Here is a 23,082-nt window from a genome sequence, read left to right as displayed (position 1 = left end):
GGTTGCACGAATCACCTCGGATGTCCGGAAGTTTAGGCTTAGCACCAAGGCAGATATTTGGTCGCTGCTATCTGTCAAATTGCGAATGACTATCCTTAACAATTTTTCGCCACGCTGTCATCCCCTTTCTCGCATGTGGAACCATATTTTCACGTTGATAGTCATTCTAGCGATCTGTGCTGTGTTCATTCTTGCGCGCAGGTAGCGCCATCCATCGGCCTCTCGCCCCATCTCGTGCTCGGGCAGGTGCATTTGCTGCCGTCGACGAGCCTCCGCGACCGTTCGGCGCTTCGCATCGCGATTCAAATTCGATGACCTCTTTCTGAATCGCCTTGAATGACAATCTCTAGCACATTTTTTCACCACACTATCGTTTACTCTCTTGCACATTTACCTTGCTTTTCGAGGCTGACTTGTTTCTGGACAGCAGCAAAGAGCGGTTGCTGCCGCGGCAGGCGCGGTTCGAACCATATCGTGTGCCCAATGGGAATGCACGACCGGCGAGTGTGCGGAGCGCTCTCACACGCAGGAAACGCTTCCTGCTTTCCAACTTGCTTGATTTCTTCCCAAACTCTACCTACTTAGCTTAGCTGTCGCCATAGCTAACAATGTTGATCGGGAAAACGAGCAAGAAGTTCGGGAAACCCAGAGCGCTGTGGTCCCGTAAATTTTCTAAATTTCCTTATAATAGAGGATGAGGAACGTTGAGCGCATCCGTATTTGTTTGAGTCCGTCGCTTCGCGTATGGAGCACAGAGCACCCGACGACACTACCGGCCCCGACTACTCGTGAAGGCAATGTAGCAGCAACGGGCGCTCGGGTAGGAAATCTCTTGTATCTAGGAGTCACTTTAGGGAATTTCTAAAACACAGTGGCATAGCGGTTAAAAATTAACGACGAAGCAACTCAGGACAATAAAGATAAGTAAATGGCAGATTACACGCATGCTTAGTTCGGAACTTCACCCACAAAACGTGGACACAGTGAAGCGGCGCCGCACGCCAGCGGCCATCTTCCGAATATGACGCTACTTCCGGTCGCTGCATCTCGGTTTCTCGCTCTTACGGCGATACGAGAGAGAGCAGTGGGCGGGGCGTAGGGTCAACTTTACCGACGAATACCGCTCTCCCCTAGCAAAAAATGACGAAAAAGAATTATACAGGCATAAATGCGCCATTGTTTTTACTGCAAAAAATATATTTTTTCTTCATTCTAAAAGCACTTAACCAGCCCTTTAATAAAGAACGAGATGTAGCCCCAAACGATCAATGAATAAATATGGCGGGCTTGAGATAAAAGCAGGAGCATCAGATTTCCTATACGGTGCAAAATTCCAAGTTTTTTTGCATGTATGTTACGTGAAAACGATGAATATACATAGATGACATTTTGTGTTTTAGTGATGACGGAATGACAATACATTTAGTCTACCCCGCTTGAAGTTTTGAGAAAAGTCACTGGCCGTGATTTTTACATCACTGTGCAATTATTCTGAGTGTTGTATTTTGCGACGCCAATTACGATGGTTGACAATTGCACCTTTTTGGCATTTTCTTTCATAAACAATAAGTTTATTGAGCAAAACATAGCTTTGCATTAGAAGTATTTTCCACACGAGGGTGTACGTGTAGCAAGTAATATTGCAGAAAAGAATTTCTTCCTGTGTACTACCTTAAGCTTCTGCGGCTGCAGAGCCAATGTACTATTTTACGAATTTAAAGTACTGACGCAAACCTTCGAAGCAGGGATGACTATGTAACAGGTTTCGCTTTTATATGAAGACATCTCCCAGCACGTTTCAACGATAACCGTTCAGTATAACATTATAACATATTGTTACGAGGCAGATGCGGACTGTTTACACGCTGTGCTTACAGCCGATCTATTCTCAAGTAATGAGGCGTATAGTCCGAAGCCGAGGATACCAGCGTAGCTCGAGCCAGTCTGTCTCTGCGCGACCTCTTCGTCTTCGCTTCGGCTTGCCTTGCGCGACTCACTGATGCGGCACGTACCCATAGATGAAATGTACGATGGATTGACCACCAGGTGATCACGTGCATTGCCATGTGAAATGTCAAGAGGGCCGTGACATGACACCCCTCCGGCGGAGAAGCGCCGTCTCGGTGCTTATTGAAATCGAGGGTCAGGGAACAGGTGGGGCCGCTGAGTAATACGCCTTGAGGCGGCCGACGTGGACGAGTTGAGCTGATGGGTCCAGTGACGGTGAGGAAGGAGCGGCAGGAACAATTTCGTACGTCACAGGTGTGACCACATGCTTAATCCGATAGGGGCCTTTGAAGCGGGGCAGCAGTTTCTAGGAGAGACCAATGCGGCGGCAAGGGGTGCTGACATCAACCAAGGAGCCGGCCGTAAAGTGGGCGGTGCGGTGTTGCTCTTCATAGCGGTGCTTCTGAGAGGACTGGGAAGCCGAAAGCTTGGCACGGGCAACCTGGCGGGCGACATCAGCGTGAGCGACAGCATCGCGGGCATATTCGGTAGCCAGAGGTGTCGCATCAGGAAGTAGGATATCTAAGGGAAGAGTGGGTTCATGGCCGTAGAGAAGGAAGAACGGTGAATAACCGGCGGTGTCATGGCGGGACGAGTTGTATGCGAATGTAACATACGGCAAAGGGACGTCCCAATCCAGATGGTCCGCGGAAACGTACATCGCGAGCATGTCGGTGATGGTATTGTTAAGCCTTTCCGTCAAGAAATTAGTCTGGGGATGGTAGGCGGTGGTCAGCTTGTGCTTCGTGTAGGAAGAGCGGAGGAGGTCGTCAACAACCCAAGACAGGAAGTACCGGCCACGGTCGGTAAGGAGCTGACGGGGAGCACCGTGTTATAGGATTACGTTGTGAAGCAAGAAATCAGCAACGTCGGTAGCACAACTGGTGGGGAGAGCACGCGTAATAGCGTAGCGGGTCGCGTAATCGGTCGCAACAGCGATCCAGCGATTTCCCGAACGAGAGAGAGGAAAAAGGCCGAGCCGGTCCAAACCGACCAGAAAGAAAGGTTCGGAAGGAATCTCTATCGGTTGGAGCAGTCCGGCTGGGCCCAAGGAAGGGGTTTTCCGGCGCTGGCACAGGTCACATGCCGTTACGTAGCGGCGGACTGATCGGTAAAGTCCGGGCCAGTAAAATCGCTTACGTACACGGTCGTATTTTCGTGCGACGCCAAGGTGGCCAGCCGTCGGCTCGTCGTGCAGCTGATGGAGGATGTCAGATCGGAGGTGTTCAGGAACAACGAGAAGCTCGTCAGGGCCGTCTGCGCGAAAGTTCCGGCGGAACAGCACGCCGTCGCGGAGCAAAAACGCGTTCAATGCAGGGTCTGAGGGCATGGTGGTGACACGTGCAATGATCGACTGCAATGATTGGTCGCGACGCTGGTGGTCGGGGATGTGGAGAAAGTCAGTTAGTGCAAGGACACAAGAATCAAGGCCGTTGTCAGCTGCATCAGGTTGGTCGACCGGTTGACGCGACAGGCAGTCGGCGTCGCTGTGGAGCCTACCAGACTTGTAGGCTACGGAGTAGTCAAACTCCTGAAGGCGTAAAGCCCAGCGACCAAGGCGACCAGTGGGATCTTTCAAGGAAGCAAGCCAGCATAGGGCATGGTGGTCAGTTACCGCAGAAAAAGGCCTTCCGTATAAATATGGGCGGAATTTCTTCACGGCCCATACAAGAGCCAGGCATTCGCGCTCGGTGATCGAGTAGTTCCTCTCGGAAGGTGACAAAAGGCGACTGGCATACGCTATCACTCATTCGAGACCGGCGTGTTTCTGAACAAGTACAGCACCTATGCCGTGTCCACTCGCGTCCGAGTGGACTTCGGTCGGAGCGGAAGGGTCCAAGTGCGCCAGAATAGGTGGATTAGTGAGATGATTGACGAGTGTGAAAAAGCGGAAGCTTCCTCAGGGCCCCAGGAAAACTGGTTATCGTGCCTAAGCAGATCCGTGAGGGGCCTGGCAATTTCAGCGAAGTTTTTGACGAAGCGCCGAAAGTAGGAGGAGAGCGCCACAAAGCTTCGAACTTATTTCACGGATCGAGGAGCAGGGATGTCTTTTACGGCTCGTATTTTGTCTGGATCAGGTTGGACTCCGGTAGCGTTGACGAGGTGCCCAAGGATCTTTATTTGACGACAACCGAAGTGACACTTTGACGAATTTAGCTGAAGTCCAGCTCTGCGAAAAATTGCCAGGATGTCGGAAAGGCGATGCAAGTGTGTCTCAAACGTGGGAGAAAAGACGATAACGTCATCCAGGTAGCATAAGCATGTCGTTCATTTAAATGCATGGAGAAGAGAGTCCATCATCCTTTCGAATGTGGCTGGTGCATTGCAGAGCCAGACCGGCATGACCTGAAATTTGTACAGTCCGTCTGGTGTTACAAAAGCGGTCTTTTCGCGGTCCATGGCGTCGACTGCAATTTGCCAGTACCCTGATCTCAGGTCAATGGACAAGAAATACGACGCGCCATGCAAGCAGTCGAGGGCGTCGTCAATTCGAGGAAGTGGATAAACGTCCTTCTTGGTTATTTTGTTTAAATGTCTGTAATCAACACAGAATCGCCATGAGCCGTCTTTCTTTTTGACAAGCACGACTGGAGACGCCCATGGACTAGAAGAGGGCTCAATAACATCTTTCCGCAACATCTTCTCGACTTCCTGCTGAATGACGGTACGCTCGGCGTGGGAGACACGATATGGACGTCGGCGGATAGGGGTCGCATCACCAGTGTTTATGCGATGTGCCACATGGGAAGTCCGGCCCAACGGACGGTTGTCCAAGTCGAAAATGTCCCGATATGACGCTAGGAGACAACGGAGCTGATGGGCTTCCGGAGGTGGAAGGTCCGACGATATCATGACCATAAAATCAGTGGTAGTTCGTGAAATGTCCCGTTGGCTATCCGTAGAGGATTCAGAGTCGTCATTTGTCACCACGGAAACTTCGCATTCAGCCAAGGGGATCAGTGTAGCAAGCGACATTCCGCGGGGAAGGACTTGGGTGGAGAAACCGAAGTTCAAAAATGGGAGGCCGATTTCGTTCTTCGCGACAGTCACGACTGTACAAGGAAGGGTCACGTTGCGTTCAAGGAGTATATCAGTGACGGGCGAGACAAGGTACTCACCATCTGGAACTGGCGGGAACGACGATAAACGCACGTAGGTCATGGTCTTGGGAGCTAATCGAGCATGTTCGGCGCCGCAAAGCCGGTAAGTGGGCGTGCTGTCATCAAGAGGTGTTGTGGGCAGCTCAAGACGTAAAACCCCGGCGGCGCAGTCAATGAGGGCGGCGTGTTCTGTCAGAAAGTCCAGTCCGAATATTATGTCGTAAGGACATCTGTCCAAGACGGTGAACAAGACAGGGATGTCGTGTCCGGCAATTACGACGCGGGCGGTACACATTCCGGCTATAATGGTCGTTCCTACGTTGGCTACTCGTACGGCAGGGCATATCGCGGGCGTCATAACTTTCCGAAGAGTGCGGCGAAGGTTCGAACTCATGACTGAAATATTGGCACCTGTGTCGACTAAAGCACTAACACAAACCCCGTCAACGTGAACATCTATCAAATTGGGTCTTGGAACCGAAGTCAACAGAGGATTTGCAGGCCGGGTCGTTAATGCAGCATCACCTCCGGGAGCTGCACTGGCTAGATTTCCGAGAGGGAGGTCGAGAAAGTGGGCGGAGGAGTCTGGCGGCGGGGCTGTGGCGAATGCGACTGGCGACGCTGAGGTGACGGCGAGCGGCTAGATAGGTTGCGTCGTGTGTTGTCGGGTGCGAAGGGCTGCTGAGGACGTAGCGGAAAACGTCGAGGGTAGTCGTCGGAGTAGCTGTTCTCGGGAAACCGTTGACGGCTAAATGGCGACCAGCTGCTGCGGCAATAACGGGCGACGTGTCCAACACGATGGCAGTTGAAACAGATGAGACGGTCATCGGCTGTTCTCCATTCACCAGGACTGCGTCGTCAGTAGCGCGGTGGAACATCGTAGCGCGGTGGGACATCAGTACGGGGGAAAGGGGTACGGAAGCCGACGCAGGGATCCTGGCGTCCCAAGGCACAAACTGAGTGAAGGCCCAGGGACGTGATCTCGTCTCTAACGACGGCTTGGATGAGAGAAATCGTGGGGCCGTTCCGGTCGTGCGCGCAGTGCTGAGCGACTGGAGCCATAGCCTCGATCTCACGGCGTACTATTGTTACGTGGCGCAGGACATGAACAATGAGATGGGGACGATGTATTCTACACTATTTACATGGCGGCTATCGCCGAGCTTGCACCGGCTGCGCGTCAGCCACCTCCTCGTCGTCGCCGATGGTGGTACATCGGGAATTGCCCACTAGTTCGCAACATCACCCCCCGGCGAAAGAAGACCTTCCCGGTCGTGCTCGGTCCCCGTGAATGGATGGGTGCAGTGACTATGAGATGCGATGCGTATAAACACTGAAGTCCTTTCCACGGCCAATGACGATGGCGGTCTCCGATGTCGACTGGTCCCCGAAAATCGACGCCGAGAAGGCCACGGCGAACCAATGAGGGTGCTGGGACCGCGCCGGACGAGAAGGCTGGGGCCACGGCATGGGCGACACGTCTTCGCTGGTCACGTCTCGTCAGGTCTCGGTTTTTGATCGGCTTCTCATGGGCTGGGGACACGGGGCGGGGGCATCGTCATGTGCTGATCGCGGCGGGGCTGGGGCTGCCCGACACGACCCGGGTACCCTCGATGTTTCCGCCCGTGCCTAGACGTAGCGATGTGGGGCCAGGACGGGGAGAAACCCGCACACTCCACCAAACATGTTACGTGGCGCAGGACATGAGCAATGAGATGGGGACGATGTATTCTACACTATTTACATGGCGGCTATCGCCGAACTTGCACCGGCTGCGCGTCAGCCACCTCCTCGTCGTCGCCAATGGTGGTACATCGGGAATTGCCCACTAGTTCGCAACACTATTTTCGTCAGGCTCTCAGTATGGGCCTCCGTGCTAGGCGTCAGCGTTGTGCGTGGTGGCACCGACACATCTTGACACGACGACGTTGCCGCCGTGTGAGGCAACCGAGTAAACTGGTGGGCAATGCGGCGGCATTTCGCCTCCTGAAAGCGTCGGCATTCGTTAAGAATGGCGTAGATTGTAGCGGCATCCCTACACATCAGCAGATGGAAGGCCTCATCTGCAATGCCTTTAAGGACGTGGCCTACCTTGTCGGCTTCCGACATTTCGGGATCAACCTTTGCGCAGAGAGCCAAAACATCGTGTATATACGTGAATACGATTCCGTGGCAGACTGGGAGCTCGAAGCGAGCTGTTGACGTGCGGCGAGCTGGCGACCCACGGGGCTGCCAAATATTTTGCACATCTTTCTTTGCAAATGTACCAGCTGGTCAACGTGTGCTCGTTGGTCTTATACCAGGATTTGGCTGTGTTTCTTAGATCGTACGGTAGGTTAGCCAGCATTATTGTACCATCCCACCTGTTATGGGCGCTGGCACGTTCGAACATGCGAATCCATTCTTCCACGTCAGTGTCGTCCTCACCGGTGAAAACGCCTGGGTCACGGGGCTGAGAAACGATGATCAGGGGCGCAACGGGTGCGGTCTCGTTGGCAGGAGGCATCGTGCGTCGAGGAATGTGTCGTCCACTTCGAAGATGCGTGGTGTGGTGTTGCTGCCCTGTTGATAGGCACAGGGACGGGAACCGCAACCTCCACCAAAAAGATGTTACGAGGCAGATGCGGACTATTTACACGCTGTGTTTACAAGCGATCTATTCTCAAATAATGAGGCGTGTAGTCCGAAGCCGAGGATACCAGCGTAGCTCGAGCCAGTCTGTCTCTGCGCGACCTCTTCGTCTTCGCTTCGGCTTGCCTTGCGCGACCCACTGATACGGCAGGTACCCATAGATGAAATGTACGATGGATTGACCACCAGGTGATCCAGTGCATTGCCATGTGAAATGTCAAAAGGGCCGTGACAATATTTTAAATGTATTTCAATCTTTGCACGCACGGGAAAGCTCAGATCGAACACCCTTTCGCAATCATCCGCACCATGACGCAATCTACTACTAGAGCTCCCAAACTGCTGAAGTGAAGGTTCCCGTGACGTGCCCAACACGCTGGCTGCGGTCGGCGCGGGCTGCTCAGCCCTGTGCACACGTGGCGGTTTTGGGATTGACGTCATGCTGCCCGGCACTTGGAGCTGACGGGGACCAGGGTCGGCCTGGACGCGCGCGCGAGCGCGCCCGCGTCCACAATGGCAATGGTGCGACGAGAACGGTGGTGTCATGAGCGCCCTGCCGTCACAGCGGCGCCCTCGGTGTTCGTTTCGTCGAATGCGAAACTGACATAAATAAACGAGGCTGTGAATATTTATTTACGCTGCTATCTGCCGTCTAAAGTGCCATTCTATGATTAGTTGGCCCGTAGGCACCGATAGCAGCGAAACAACGTTACACAAAAAATTGGTGTCACTACTCCTCTGGAAGAGGATAAGCAAGTATTAAATCCCGATATCTCCCTGAGTAGGAGTAACTGAATTGGGGATATTTGTCGTAAAACTGAACGATCGGGCGAGTGCAGGCAGTTCCCGAATTGCATATGGTGCAGAATCGCGCTTCCTCACTAAGTGCTCGTGTTTAAAGGTATTCTAGTTACTAGCTCCACGGTAGCCAGATATGCAAAAAAGATTCCTTGGCCCTGGACCCGGAAGCATTCGACAGTAAACTCTGGGACAAGGAATTTGCCGGCAAGGCAATGTCAAGGTACTACAGTTGAATTACTACGAGCATAGACTGATAATCAAACTTACGAACAATAGCAAGTCAAGTCTCGGCCCCAAAAGTACACACACCACACTTTCTGCCAAACCCATTAACACGCTGCCCGCGGTTCTCATGAACGCACAATTGTTGCAAAAGGTTTTGACTTTTGTTGGAAAAATGACGTGCCTTATATGTGGCTATGTATTAGGGCTGCTACTTTCGGTAAAGCCGTCATATAAATATGTGTGATATGAAGTGTGCGAATGCATTGGTGTTTAACTAAACGCCGTCTTTTTTGTGCATTACCACTTTCCCAACCAAACGTGTAAAGACTAATGAAGTTTTCTTTTGCTTCTTTAGCTTTCGAACGGGCCAGAGGAATACAAGACAAAGTCCCCAATTATAGCTTGTTTGCAGCCAGGTGCTGCGTCCAAGTTGTGTTCTCAGAGAGGAGCAACCCGGATGCTGGGCTTACATCTTTCGAATTGCCTAAATAACTGCTTATAATATCAGAGATCACAATGCATTCGCTGTGGAATCGGCGACGCTCGAATGGCGACAAATACGCTTCGAATGCTGTGCAATCCTTATTAGACAACTATTGCGTTTATTCTCAACTGGTACATATGACTGTTGTACAAACATTTGCTACCTCTCTGCAAAAATGATTCTCAATCACGTATATATACACCATCCCGTCAAGTCTTAATTAAAGCGTTAACAACGGCGCTTATAGTAAACCCCCTTTCCTCCTGAGATACGGAAAAAGACTTAAGAGCAGAAAACAATGTTGAATGTGCGGTGCACCCAAGGCAAGTTTTTGTTTTAACAAAGAATATGAACATCACATCCGTAATTTCAACCGAAACAATCTCCACTTGTATTTATTTATTTATTTATTTATTTATTTATTTATTTATTTATTTATTTATTTATTTATTTATTTATTTATTTATTCATACGGTGAGCATTCGCCAGGCCAAATACAGGAGATAGCATCATAAATAAAATGCAAGAGAAGCGTGCACGGAATGCCAGAGCATATACATAATTTATATAATTAGGAAAAGTGTACGCCTAAGGACAGGTCCTTCCGGCACTTCTGAAAAAACGTCTGAAGGATTGGACTTATTATTTATTGTAACATGTTGCCTGTGATGCGAAAGCGAGGCTCGTACCCATGACACCACCTTACTGTTGTGCGTATCAGTGAAAGTTGCATTATTAATTTGCGATGGGAAACCCGGTGGACGGCTTAGGGAAGATCAATAATAATTGCATATGCTTTAATCCTCGAGTTACGCTGAAGTCAACAATATATTAAGCAATTTTGTTGCAGTATACAGTCCTCTGGGAAAGCACTGCTGTTTATAAAAGGGCGTCTTTATTGTTCCTAAAGCATTGACTTAGCTCTAATAATAATACGCTCTATTTGCTTACGGCAAGTACTTGTCAGAGACATGAGCCTATAATTATCATTTTGTAGCTGGTTGCGTGTGTTGTAGATTGATATAATCCTCGCGCCAAGCCAGTCCCCAGGCAATCAACATATTCAAAGCAAGGCTCTGAAGATATCACACAAATGTGCATCACACGCAGGACGTAGCTTTTAGAGAACAAAAGTTGCATGTATTAGAGGCTTGACGATTGTTTTACTTAGATTTTTAACAGCAAGTTAAGAAGACGTTCTTTGGTTATCGTAATATCTCGCAAAGAAGCAAAGTATAGCGGTACAATCTGAAGTGACTCCGGTTCTTGTATATATACCGACTGAAAGTGTGTGCCCAAGTGAATTTCAACCATGTGTTCGCCTGAACACATGAACACCACTGGGTATTCGAATATCAATTTCTAATTCAACAGCAACATTATCTTGGCACATTTTCATACTAATCCAAAGCGACAATTTATGAACATTTTTATTCTTCCCATCGCCCTTCTGTAGAAATAACAAGCACTATTCTGAAGAGAAATATCACTCTTGCACACGCGAAATTATTTCAGCATGCAGAATCCGGGCCCCATTTTTGCTAGTAACTTGTGCACGTCTTGATTTGCTACCTGTGTGGTAGAACGGGTTCGGAGAACGCGAACTTTGCCTTAAGCCCAGTGCATTGTAGTTCTTTGGACTCAGCATAAACTAATACTTTTTAGGAAAGCATGTGGCAATGCCTTCGAATGTCTAGCTCAAGTGGCTCGCGTGATTTCCGTGCTTTCAGGCATCCAGGCATTCGTGTTCAGACTTCTGTTTTTCATGCGCCCGTGATGTCTATGCAGTGTAGTATTCAAACACCATATATACCCACCACTTGCTCAGAAAGGGTTGAGTAACGACTTGTCGTTCCCAAAACAGTGGAGAAGAACCCTACGCTCTCGGTACCACGAATGGTGCGTATGGTTCTTTTTTACAGGATTACTTTTCGCTTTCTATGGCGTTACTATCCCCAGTTTTTGGACAAGTGTTTTCACGGAATTCTCACAAAAAGCTTTTTTCCTGTTCATTCCAATATCGAGCATATTTTGATAAAGATATTCCAAAGAACTTTTGCATGATAGAGAACCCCACTCATAATTTTCCACAATTTCTAAAAGCTGGTACCGTGGGAAAATGTTTCTGGGTTTGGATTTTGTGGAAGAGGTCTGAAGGCATTGGTGCCAATGCAGGATTTCAGACTTTCAGAGACTTTATGCGCACGATCCTGTTTTGAGGAAAAGGTGTACTTGAGTACCAAATGGAAATTAATCCGACTTCCAACTATTTAGTGTTTGTTCGCATGGTTATTTCACGTATTTATAATAAAAAGACTTCTTCAAACAAGCAATTTCACGTTAATTTTACTTTTGAGCGAAGTGCAATGCATACCGCTACAGAAAGCGCTCTATGTGCTTTTCTCTTACTATGATTGTAGGCGCATTTGGAACAATAAAATCTGGCTCACAAACTCTGCTGGTTTAGGGGCTTTAAAGGGATGCTGATGCACTTTCCAAAAAATTTGAGTTAGATTAACAGTTATATAGTTTCTTGCGCGCTGATTCCGAATATCACATTGAAATTTATCGTACATGAGTCCAAGTGGCATTTATCTTGCAAAAAGCGCGGCCCCGTTTGAAAGACGCGCGCTTTTCGCCTTTTGACGCCCCTGATTGGTTGCGCCCGTCATGACGTCAAAGGAGGACACCCTTCGGCCGCGCGGGTTGTCGGAAGCATTGCGAACGATCGCACGGTTGCCTTTGCGGCAATTTAGCTTGCAGTTTAATTTTCGCACATGACTGTAAGTTTGTTTTATAATTTCCCGTGCTGTTGGTTCAATTTTCTTGGAGCTTAAATTTGCTTTACATGACAGACAACCCCAAAGCAGTGACTGTGACGTCGACTAGTGGGTTCCATCAAAATATTTTTGAATTAGGCAACCAGCATAGGGGGATCTTATACCTTATGCTAATATTAGGTACTGCCTTAACTGTTTCTTATTATACACAAAACCATTTACCCTATGCCGAAGATTGATGGGCGTTTTATAAACAATCTACCAGCGAAAAGCACGTACGTGCACTGCGCGAAAAAATAGCGTTCATGCGCTGTAAACGTATATGCGAGACACATCTTGCCGGTACACGCAGAAACCAACAAGCAGACTCTGCTTCCGCATTTCCTTTGTTCGTTGTCGCCCACCCCAGCCCCGTTACTCATCCCCGTACACAGACCCACATGCGCGCGCCATTTCGGCAGCGGCGCTACGGCGCCTCCGCGATTGCTAGCTGCACTTCCATGAGTGGCGTCTTACTGCTTCACATGCATTTATTCTGAAAACACTGCAGCATACTAGTGCCTGCTCAGCATTATTGGCTGTAGTAGGGCTTGATTTTCGCTTGTGCGTTGCGCATCCTGCTACAATATTACGGCCACCTCGTTATAATTAACAGACCAGTCGGACAAGGCAGTTACGTTGTAGTTACGTTACTTTAGGTAACAATCACCAAACGTTTGTGATAATGAATCGTTGGCCTGTTTCAGCATTTCTAGATTTAAGCATTTACCGCGCTAGTCGGACAGAGGCCGTATGTTTACTCTTCGCTCCTAATTTTTTTAGTATTATCATTATATATATCACCGACTATCACTGGAGCACACTTGAGGTTCAGTGACAACAAGTGCTTGCCAGGTTATAATATGCAGCCACACAGAATCTTGTGCAAAAAATTAGGCCCCCGCAGTCAACACAAATTATGGCACGGTGGTTGTTCGGAGTGGTGTTTTTTTTTTTAATTCCAGACAAACATCACCTTATCGTGACATGTATACTTGCAAAATAAGTAATGTGGTTGTCTTGGTTCTTTTACTTTGTAGGAATACTGTTTACCTCTTAGCCGGGAGAGAACTTCTATCAGGATTGGCCCCTTGTTTTAGTTCCGCCAAAAAATTGTTTTTTTGAACACTGTCCTGAGCCCATAGGGAAAGAAAACCGGCGCGTTTAACGAAACAAGTATTTCCTGAACAAATGTGACTTGTATTCTGGAATGGAACGAAACATCCCCGGCCAAAGTACAGCAGTATTCCCCATCCTTCCTAAATCTAGAATCTAATGTGAACATTCACGTATGTCGCATAAAAAAACCGCATTGGAGCGGTTTACAAAGTATTTAACGTAGTGTAGTATATTCTCTGTGATCAAGCACAGCCACCTCGGCTGTCGCTTCCGTATGTTATCAAGCATCCCGGCGTGGCATTATTCTGCTTAGGAATACGGCATGATAACGTATGCCTCGTTTGGCGTTCGTGCATACTTTTTGAACACGAAAATTGTACAAATGAGTGCTATCAACCAAACAACAAGTATCATTCACAAGAAAACACGGCTAAAAGAGCATGGCCGAGGCGGCCGATCCGGCCGGAAGTCCAGGTATGACGTTTTTCAGCCGGTTTCTGCCCGCGCTCTTCGGTCTTCCGGCATCGCGCGGCGAGATGGGGGCGGGGCATCGGGCCACTTTTGTTTGCTCATTGCGCCGCTTCTATTCCATGTATTGCGAAAATATTTCGTACACATGAACTATTTAATGTGTACTGGCTGCTAGTCAACTTTTCTTTTAATTCTAAAACCGCTTCACCTTCCCTTTAAGGTAAATAACTGTGTCTCCAGCACATATTTATGTACAGGTACATGCGTAGCATGGATATCATCTCTCTGGTGAAATCTTTCAGACAATTGAAAAACTAAATTGCTTTTGCAGGTAAACATGTCACACTCAATACGCGCAGAACCAAACAATTTGTAATTCACCTGAAAAGGGGCTTTCGAAGTAACCACTTCTGCCTCGACCAAAGTCGCCAAATCCAGGAGTTCCTGTTTCTCGACCACCTGCACCACCATTAAAATTCCGTCGGTCAGTTAGTGCACAGAAGCCACCATTACAGCCTGCTCCTGCAAAGCCACAGCTACCTCTCGAAAATAAACACGCAGAAAAGCCATATTATATCGTAAATAAAGGCACCGCTTGCGATGAAGACATTACCAACGCTCTGTCCGTCAAAAAATAGCCCTGAGCCGAGTCTTCCACTTTCATCAGCACTTGCGCGAAGTCCTCCACCAGCTCCACCCACGGACAAGCCAAAACCTGCGGAGAGACATTACAACAACACTCTTGTCAGAGCTGGGCTAATGTTTTTTCGTGGGCAAAATTTCAGTGACTTCGAGGAAATCGTGTATAAGCAGCTTTAAACTCAGAGAATTGTAACTGCGATTAACTGTTCGATGAACTGAATGAGGGCTACTATGGAAAGAGGATATTCATAAAAGGTTTTTAACACGTGTATCACAGTACAGGGAATGATGACAAAAATGTGCACTATAGGATATTTGTAGGGACTGTTTTATTGTTCTAGGACTTCTGAGATGGCAAACAATTTTTCCGCCCTCGTTTACAAAGTGGATACAAACTTTAGCTTTGGTGGCTTTTTATGCAACTCGGCTTTATCAAATTTCTTAGCTAAGCTCCGCGAAAATCTCACCACACAAAGGTAGTCCGCTTTTTCACCATGCCTAATTTGCTAAAGGGACCAGTCAGTAAAATTCTATTCATAGTTTTAACAACATAATATGCAGCGGATAAAACCTGCAGCAGGGTGTGTCTACGAACTGCAACGCGTACATTATTAGTGCCTGCAGAAAATATTCATCTGATGATTCCTATCGGTTTCGCATCGCACACGAGAACTCCCATTATTGACATGACCTTCGTATATATTAGTGAATATTTCTTATATAGTGGGTATTTTCAATCCTACGTAAGCGGGAATTATGCCAAGAACGGCTCAGCGAGCCTGCAAAGCAGCTCTGCCGTTAGTGACTAAACAAGCCCTGGCATTCCCAACAACGCATGCTATGTTCATATCACGAAATGGTTTCAAAGATCTGCAGCCTTCCAAGTCGTAGCCTGAAAAATCCGCGTCCCCAAATATCAAAAATAGAAATACAACACATATTTTGGAAGAAAGCAAGCGCCTCACGTTTGCAATAGAACACAGAATTGAAGGAGACATCATAAGTATAATGAAATATAAGCAGATATGAAGATGCCAGTTTTATTGCATTTCGTGATATAGAAAATGTCTCAAAAAATAACGGCGACGCTTAAAAACTTTCTAAGATTGTGAACACGAAACCTAGTTGGAGCTTTTTGTATGCTGTGGAATCTAATATACAATGTCGTGGCTGTGCTCGAAAACCCCTTAACACGAAAGTTCGTTCCCTTCGTTCGCCATCGCCATGAGACTACTGCTGATCTGCTTTTGAACTCGGTGGCCGCTCCGGACAGCACACAACAAGAGCGGGGACAGAGTCCTGTTCCGCTCTCTCGCCATCGCCCGGAGCCTCCTATTAAACTGCTGCAGAACTTTCTGATGAACTTTGCGGCCACGCCAGGCAGCCCATGAACAACCATTCGGCAGCAGCGTTCGAAGGTTCTTTCGTTCACCAGCCATAGCTATGATTATCCTGTTCATCCCCGTCGTTATCTTCACCTGTCAAGGTGGCTGATAATGCACTTGGGCAGCAGCCCAACCCCCTTCGCTCTGCTGTTCCTCTTTTCTGGCGAGCCCTGCATCACCCTTTCTCACGGTCGTTTTCTCGCCCTGCTCTCCCATAGCTGTTTCCCTTACCGGTACGTGCTGCGTAAACTTTTCTGAGAAGCCTCTTCCTAACCTCGTTCCGCTCTGATGTTTCCCTTTCTTGAACACAACACCCCTTTCATGCTTCAAGGCCCGCGCCATTTCCTGACGTGAAAAACCGGCTTACGCTACCCTGATCGTGCAACTTTGCATTAGGACCACCTAATTTTAATGTCAATCCCAACTCGCGTGCCTGAAACTAGGAGATGTAAGATTTTTGTGTTAAAATTACCAGCAACCTTGAAAAAAATAAACACGAAGAACAATATCTGGCAAGGCCGGGGAACGCCAGATATTTTTACAATTCTTCTTGCTAAAATTTTATTAAACTTCTACTTTTTAATGTGACCAAATTTATTGTTGGTCACAATATAGAAGTAACATTTATTCCAGCGTTACCGCATCTCTGACTTGGGGGAAAAAGGTAATTTACCTCGACAACTTTAGGAATGTCGAGCTAGAACTATGTCGTCTGCACTATGAGCACTACAAAAAACTTCAAGCTTTAATAAGTAATTGTCTAAGCGCCGATTAACTTACTTATTGGAAGCAGCTCATCTTCAAAACTTTCAGTTTCTTTTGAAATTACTTTGTTTTGGTGACCTGCTTTTTAAAGATTCACTCGGATTCTCGGTGACCTATGGTTTGTACTGCTGACAAGGATGGAAGAGTTTTCATTTTTCACCACGCTTTTATTCTCAAGCCGCGGGTGAAAGACGTCCAGACGTTTTTCAGAAACATTCGCTATGAATTGCTTTGGCTGAATAACGTGTGGGTTCCTGTTTGTTGGTACTGCACGATCAACATCTTTTGTGCTAAAAATTCAAAGACGTGTAGGACAAAAACGTGTTCTATCTTTGTAGCATGTCTGCTTATCCTTTATCTTCCTTGATTTTTTCACTCCTAAAAGTGTTACTTTGGCGGGCTTTCATAGATGACTCAATTAGTTTGGCATGTATGAGTTGATGTATCGCATCAAGGAATGCTTAAGTAGTGTTACAATAGCCTTACAATAGTAATACAGTAACCTTACAATAGCCTTTCTTAGTATTTTTATGTGCCTAGATATTGACCATTGACCCTACTGGAAAGCCCGAGTAAATAAACCCTCTTAATTGTTCACTTTTAAAGCTTACGCATTTAAAAAAAATTGTAGACAACGCTATATTTCTTTATGTTTCCAGAGATATGTTTTGCACTAGCGAAAAAAATGTATGTAGTTGCAAGGTTTTAGTTGATTTAGACTAATTTTTGTTAAACAATTATAATACTCTTTTACAGTGAGCATGAAAAGCTAGTCGTCACAAACTACGTAATTACTTTCGCAGCCCAATATTATCCTTATTGAATACGCCATTGGTGTTATAGATAAGGGTGCTCCACTTTCCTAGTGCTCGTACCACAATTGGTACATTACCTCGAATAGGGCTGCCACCTTCGGGTCTGGTTCCACTGCCGAGGGGACCAAGCTCAAGAGTTTCTCCTCGACGACCAGTTCTTCTACCATTACCACTCTCCACGGAACTCCCAACGCCGGGGCCTTGGCTCAGATTTTCTGCACCACTAAAGCCCCTACTGGAAGGGCGGCTTGTAGGAGCGCTACTTCCGGGTGACCTACTGGAACCACCACTTTGAGCTTGCGATGGCCCTCCAGCAGCGGCAGCACTTGCCCCACCTCCTCCGCCAGCTCTGCCAGTAGACGACGCTAGCCATGCAAGTGAACACACCGAAAAACATAGGTACTGTCAAAGATAGGCAAATGTTGTTCACGAATCCCTCGCATAAAAAACAGCTGATGTTTTATATTAGTTTTTAAATGCAGAGCATTTCAGTAACTCACGATGTCACCCGCGTTGACATCCGTAGTCCGCACCGTCGTTGTCCCTAATATATAAAAAAGAAAAATACTATCCGGCGCCGGGTTTCGATTCCTCGACCCTGCGGGCGGAACGCAATGTACATGGTGCTCTACCCACTGCGCCACAAAGCCGACACAGAGTGGGACGCTACTAACGCGCCTTATATCGTTGACTCATTCAAATTACTGCTGACGAGCGCTCTCTCGTCAGCAGTTGCCACAAGTGCAACAACATTAACGTAACGCAAACTACTTAACGACGTGCGCCCCCGGAAATGCTCTGCATTTGATCGTGCCCCTCGCGAGGGGGATGTTTATACAGGAACTCCTACTTCTAGCGGACTCCTGGCGCCCTCTTTCTGCCATTGTAGAGACTATGAGGCGGTCTTCCAAGGGCGCCAAATTTGAATTCTACAAAATCGATTTTTATTTTCTTAGGCTATAACAATATCTGTCTTGAGAACATCCCAACAACAAGAGCATCTCCTAACAGGAGATGAGAAGTGAGCAGTGCATTAAGGATGTGGAAGGCTGTGAGGTATTTATCACTGCAAAGCAACGTTGTGGTGTAGGGTATAGCCCTAAACACGCTGCGAGCCGTTCCAACCGTTATCGAGCTCCTAAACGCTCAAAATTATTGCGTCATGACAAAGAAATTGCGTTTTAGATGCAAAGCACCTCTTGCTCTCCGCTCTGTCGTCCGTCGTCCGTCGTCCATCCATCCGCCGGCCCAGGAAGACACCGGCTACACTGCCGCTCTAGGAGCCCTTTAAGGGGAAGCGTGCCCGTCTCGTGCCGGCCCAGGAAGACACCGGCAACACTGTCACTCCAGCATCTCCATGTCGGGGCTATGTCCCTCCCTTGTTGTGGCGCCGTCCACACCCCCACTGCGCATGCTCGGCTTATCTCGGGCCGGCCCAGGATGACACCGGTAACACTGTCGCTCCAGGAGCCATTAAAGGGTAAGACACCACCAGGCGTTCAGCAAGCCGAGCATGTGCAGTGGTGGTGTGGACGACGCAACAGCGACAAGGGAGGCTTATAGCACCAATCGCATCTAATAAAATTACACCATATTCGCGTAGGAGAACCCTGAGTAGTATGCGAAACAGCCATGGGCTCAGCGACGAACTCACAACTAATGGGCACTTGAATCGACCCCATGGCTGCTATAACTCCTATAACACTGTTATAGACACATTCGCCCTGCCAGCACCTTAACTGTATCGTTAGTACTGTGGCTTCTAATTTAAACGACAGTGTGCTAAGATGCTACAGCGGATGCCATGAAGGATCAGACTACACAACTAAATTACAGATACTTCCGTGCCGACCGCCCCTATTCCTGAGAAGAACAGTGAGCGAGCACGTATATGGCACTCCAAGGCCCACACTGTTCAATAGTTACTAGCATGGCACACGACTGCGGAAACAGTCACCTCTCCAACAAAATTTCCAAAGAAGCCCTATAGCGATTTCGGGAGGCAAGGGAACGTCACTGTATATAAGTAAGGCATTTGCCTTAAATTTTGAATTGACCTGATGCGCGAATGTGGGCGAACCCTTAGGTGTGGGTAGGCAGGGAAATTTTTTATGGGGTTTCAGTTTTTTTGTGGGCCCAAATCTACTGCCACAATAGTTTTCTTCATTTTGAGCGCAAAATGTGACCGCAAAACACAAACAATGTGTTTGTGTTTTGTTGTCAGAGGTTGTGCCAGTTAAGAATATTCTGCCCCCCTCGAGCAGGACCTTGGGTTTAGTGTTAGAAATTTAGAAACAAACTGAAGCACTTGGTGCTTTCATTCTCAGCACGCGGCTACAGGAACCTTAAACACGGTGTAGACACCCAGAATACAATCGTATACCGAAAAACTTCCCACCTGTATGAGAGTAGTTCAAGCTATCAGCGTGAAATTGTGCCTATGTTACCTTTATTGCTTTACTACCTTTCCCCAAACTTCACCCATCAACACTGAAGAGGACACACGAGAAATTCACTTTTAATTATAATCACGACTCATTACTTCCCTGAAAATGTAGAAGTATTAGGTAACTCGACAGGGCCAGCTCCAGGGCTTATGGTAAAAAGAAAGCACACAAAATAGCTTATATTGTCGCACAAAAGTCTCATTACACAAAAATAGCCAATTAAACAATGCTCAAAGTAACGCCCGATTGATCATAAAAGCGTGAATCAACTTTTCTAATCATTCCAACGAGATACGGTTATTTGGGTGTTTGTGAAGTTGGAAGCGAGAACTTAAGAATGAGGGACGGAAACTCCTCCCAACACCAACATAGCATGTTGATATAGCTGACGATAGGGGGACCTAGGGAATGCGTTGCTGCCGTCAATTAAAAAAACAACTTTTGCAGAAGGCATATACTGTTGACTACAGGAGTAATTTGAGAAGGCTAAGGGCAAATGGTATTGTAACAAAGCTATTTATTTCACTCTATTCCCGGTTGGTGTTATCCTCAAATGAGCATGGCAGCAATGTTGGCGCCCTGTGTTTCATTCCAGAAACTACAGGGGGTTTCCTTACATTCCTCACACCATCACTGCCATCACTGATGCAACTCATTTTTTAGGCATGTGCTTCTCAGGCTGTTTTATAGACGAGTATTTTTTTTGGTTTATTGGGGATGCTGTCATTTGTTAAACGCAATACAAGCTGTTACATCAACTAATAAAATGCAATACTTCTCAAGTAGATAGTGAAACATCATTCTAATTGTATGAAAGGCTCTGGGCTACACATGGTATGCTTTTTTTCTTTACCTTGTGCGGGGTTGCTTCCACCAGATTGGCTATCTACGCCCGCAGTGACTGAACCACCTGTGCCTGAAGTCGGCCGTGCTGTTGCTGCACCGGCGCCTCCACTGGCGGATCCACCAACACTTGCTCTGGTGTCTCTAGAAGCACTTCCTCCAGCGGTTCCACCAGTGCGTCCTGATCTGCTTCTTGAAGTGCCTCCCCCAGTGCCTCCACCAGAGCCTCCGCCAAGGACTGCTGGAAATGAGTCATTACATTTCGTGTAATTTATGGCGGTAGTTATCTTGAGTCTGCATCTATGAAACAACGAACGGAAAAATGGGATTGCGGTTTGCAGGTTTACCCTTTTACTTCCTGCCAAACGACATTATAGACGAAAGCACCAAGCGTGCTTTGGACTCTGCATATATACAGAGCCGACAACTTAGAGACTGCTTCCACGCTGGTTGCGCCGAAGACCCTCAGAGTTTTCAGCGTTAGTCACGTGTTCAAACATCTATGGAACCCTTCGATTTATGACTATCTGTGCTAAACAGGTAGCTCGTCTTCAAGCGACACGACCAGCACCATGACAACGCACCGAAATGTAGGTCGCACTCCCAAATATTTCACAGCCGACAGCAGCTTTTGAATGGGGAAAAAATTGTCTGCACTATAGATGTCGCCGCCTAAAGGGCGTCAGTCAATTGAAGTAAAAATAAAATGCTGTATTAAGACGTTTTTTTTCTCGGCAGGTTTGTCAGCGCCCTCCACGAAGAACTCTTTAATAAAGACCGCTTTCAAAAAAAGATTTGGTGTTTCTATATGCTTTGGAGCTGTCACTGTGATCAGAAAGGGCCTCATGATACAGTCACGTGGCGTTCGTATGGACCCCGATAATATCTACACCCCGCAATAAGGACGACATTGTCGTCAACCGGTCTCGCACCATGCAGTTCTGCCCCGTTAATATAGAAACCCGCCGTCTGGACTATGAATGGATATTTTGTGGACGTAACGGGTGAATACAGCCATTTTTGTCTCTTTATTATGGGCACGTGAGCACAAAGCAAAAATATAAAAAATGACCCTGGAACCCAGTCAAATCTGGAACCCAGGAACAACGCGATGTCTCCAGGCAAGAACACTGGGTTGAATGACACATGTCTGACCATCACACAGTCTATTGACGGTTGTAATTCTATAATTTTGTTGTTACACCCGAAGACGAGGAAAGGGTCCTGCACTTGAATGTAAATGTGGTCGCTGTGTGCTCCATAAATAGCGAGGCTGCATACCGTCGAGCATGGCTGATGAGCACCCGAAAACGAAGTACAGTGTCTTTAACTTTACTACTCGGTCCCGGCAGAAATTTCGCCTTCTTAGTTCGGCTTAAGTTCATTTAGGTTTAAGTCAAAGGTCTTGATTGATTAATTGTACTGTTTAACGGGCCGACGCAACGCAGGCGATGAGGCACGCCGTATAGTGGAGGGCGGCGGATTAATTTTGATCACCTGGTGATCTGTTACGTGCGCCTAAATGATGGACACACGGGCGTTTATGCTTTTCGCCTCAATCAAAAAAGCCGCCGCCGCTGCAAGGAATCGAACCCGCGACACCACCGTGGTGGGTAGGTCAAAGGTCTACATGCTACACCCGCTAGTGATTAAAAAATCGGCTCCAATGTGCAGGGACTTGACTGGTTTCTGGCTTTGCACATTTACATGCGTGGGACAAACCCGGCTCGTAGGACCGCCTAAGAAAAGTTCTTGCGTGCCGTTGGCAGTGTCCAAAACATGAGATCAGCAGCTACACGGGGCCGCTGGCGCATATATTAGACAGTTTTAGCTGACCGTGTTCGACAGCACGCTCTGGTACTGGTGGCGCGCTCAGCGAAACCCGAGCCAATGCCGTTCGCGGCCAGGTGCGCCACGCATTCCCAGTGGCGCTCCCGCTTCCTATTGGAGTGGAGCGGACCACAAAAAACAGTCAGTTAAAACTCGCTCTTATTAGGAATCGCACACTTACCCAGAAAAATTTAAAACAACTTGGCCGCTGGCACAGTAACGGGTACTAATGCGGCCGGGAGTTGGGGAAGGGGTGCTTGTTATGCACACAGTTTTGGTTGACCAGCCTTCGATTTGTGTCGCAGTGTGCTTCAGAATGTCTAAGCTACTTTTAATTACGAAGATAGGAGAAAACAAGAAAAATAATAGGTTTATTGATATTTTTCTAACCATGCAGATATCTAGTTTTCTCGGTTCTAATGATAGATACAGCAAAACAACTGTGTTGAATCTGCGATCGAACATATTTTGTCCAAACTTCTTGACCATGAAATCGCATATAAGATAATCCGAAGCGGAGGCTGGGTGGCTAAGGCATTATGGCGCTGATCCCGAGTACTGTGGGTGCTGCTCTTGTGATGGAGGCGAAAACCAAGAACGCCTGTGTGCCGAGCTTTTGGCCCAGGTTAAGGATCTCCAGGTGGTCAAAGCAATCTGCAGCTATTAAGACGGCTTCCATCAATCTTTAGGTGTAGCA

At 47.5% G+C, this 23,082-nt stretch overlaps 1 protein-coding gene across 1 annotated transcript in view; it reads right to left on the bottom strand.

Moving 5' to 3' along the window:
• LOC144142966 (uncharacterized) overlaps window positions 1-23,082 on the bottom strand; it is a 47,317-nt gene that overhangs the window by 16,829 nt on the left and 7,406 nt on the right. Inside the window, exons 3-6 of the mRNA XM_077674794.1 lie at window positions 20,566-20,796; window positions 17,343-17,630; window positions 14,272-14,373; window positions 14,040-14,117 (exon numbers count right to left, since the gene is read on the bottom strand). Coding sequence (XP_077530920.1) covers window positions 14,040-14,117; window positions 14,272-14,373; window positions 17,343-17,630; window positions 20,566-20,796 — 699 coding nt within the window. The remainder of the gene's footprint in view (window positions 1-14,039; window positions 14,118-14,271; window positions 14,374-17,342; window positions 17,631-20,565; window positions 20,797-23,082) is intronic.

This window comes from Haemaphysalis longicornis, unplaced genomic scaffold (genome assembly GCF_048455015.1).
Source record: "Haemaphysalis longicornis isolate Haplotype H1 unplaced genomic scaffold, Haemaphysalis longicornis Haplotype H1 scaffold_6, whole genome shotgun sequence".
NCBI lineage: Eukaryota > Metazoa > Arthropoda > Arachnida > Ixodida > Ixodidae > Haemaphysalis > Haemaphysalis longicornis.
The sequence above is the reverse complement of the archived record's forward strand: the minus strand, read 5'-3'. Positions and strand labels throughout refer to the sequence as shown.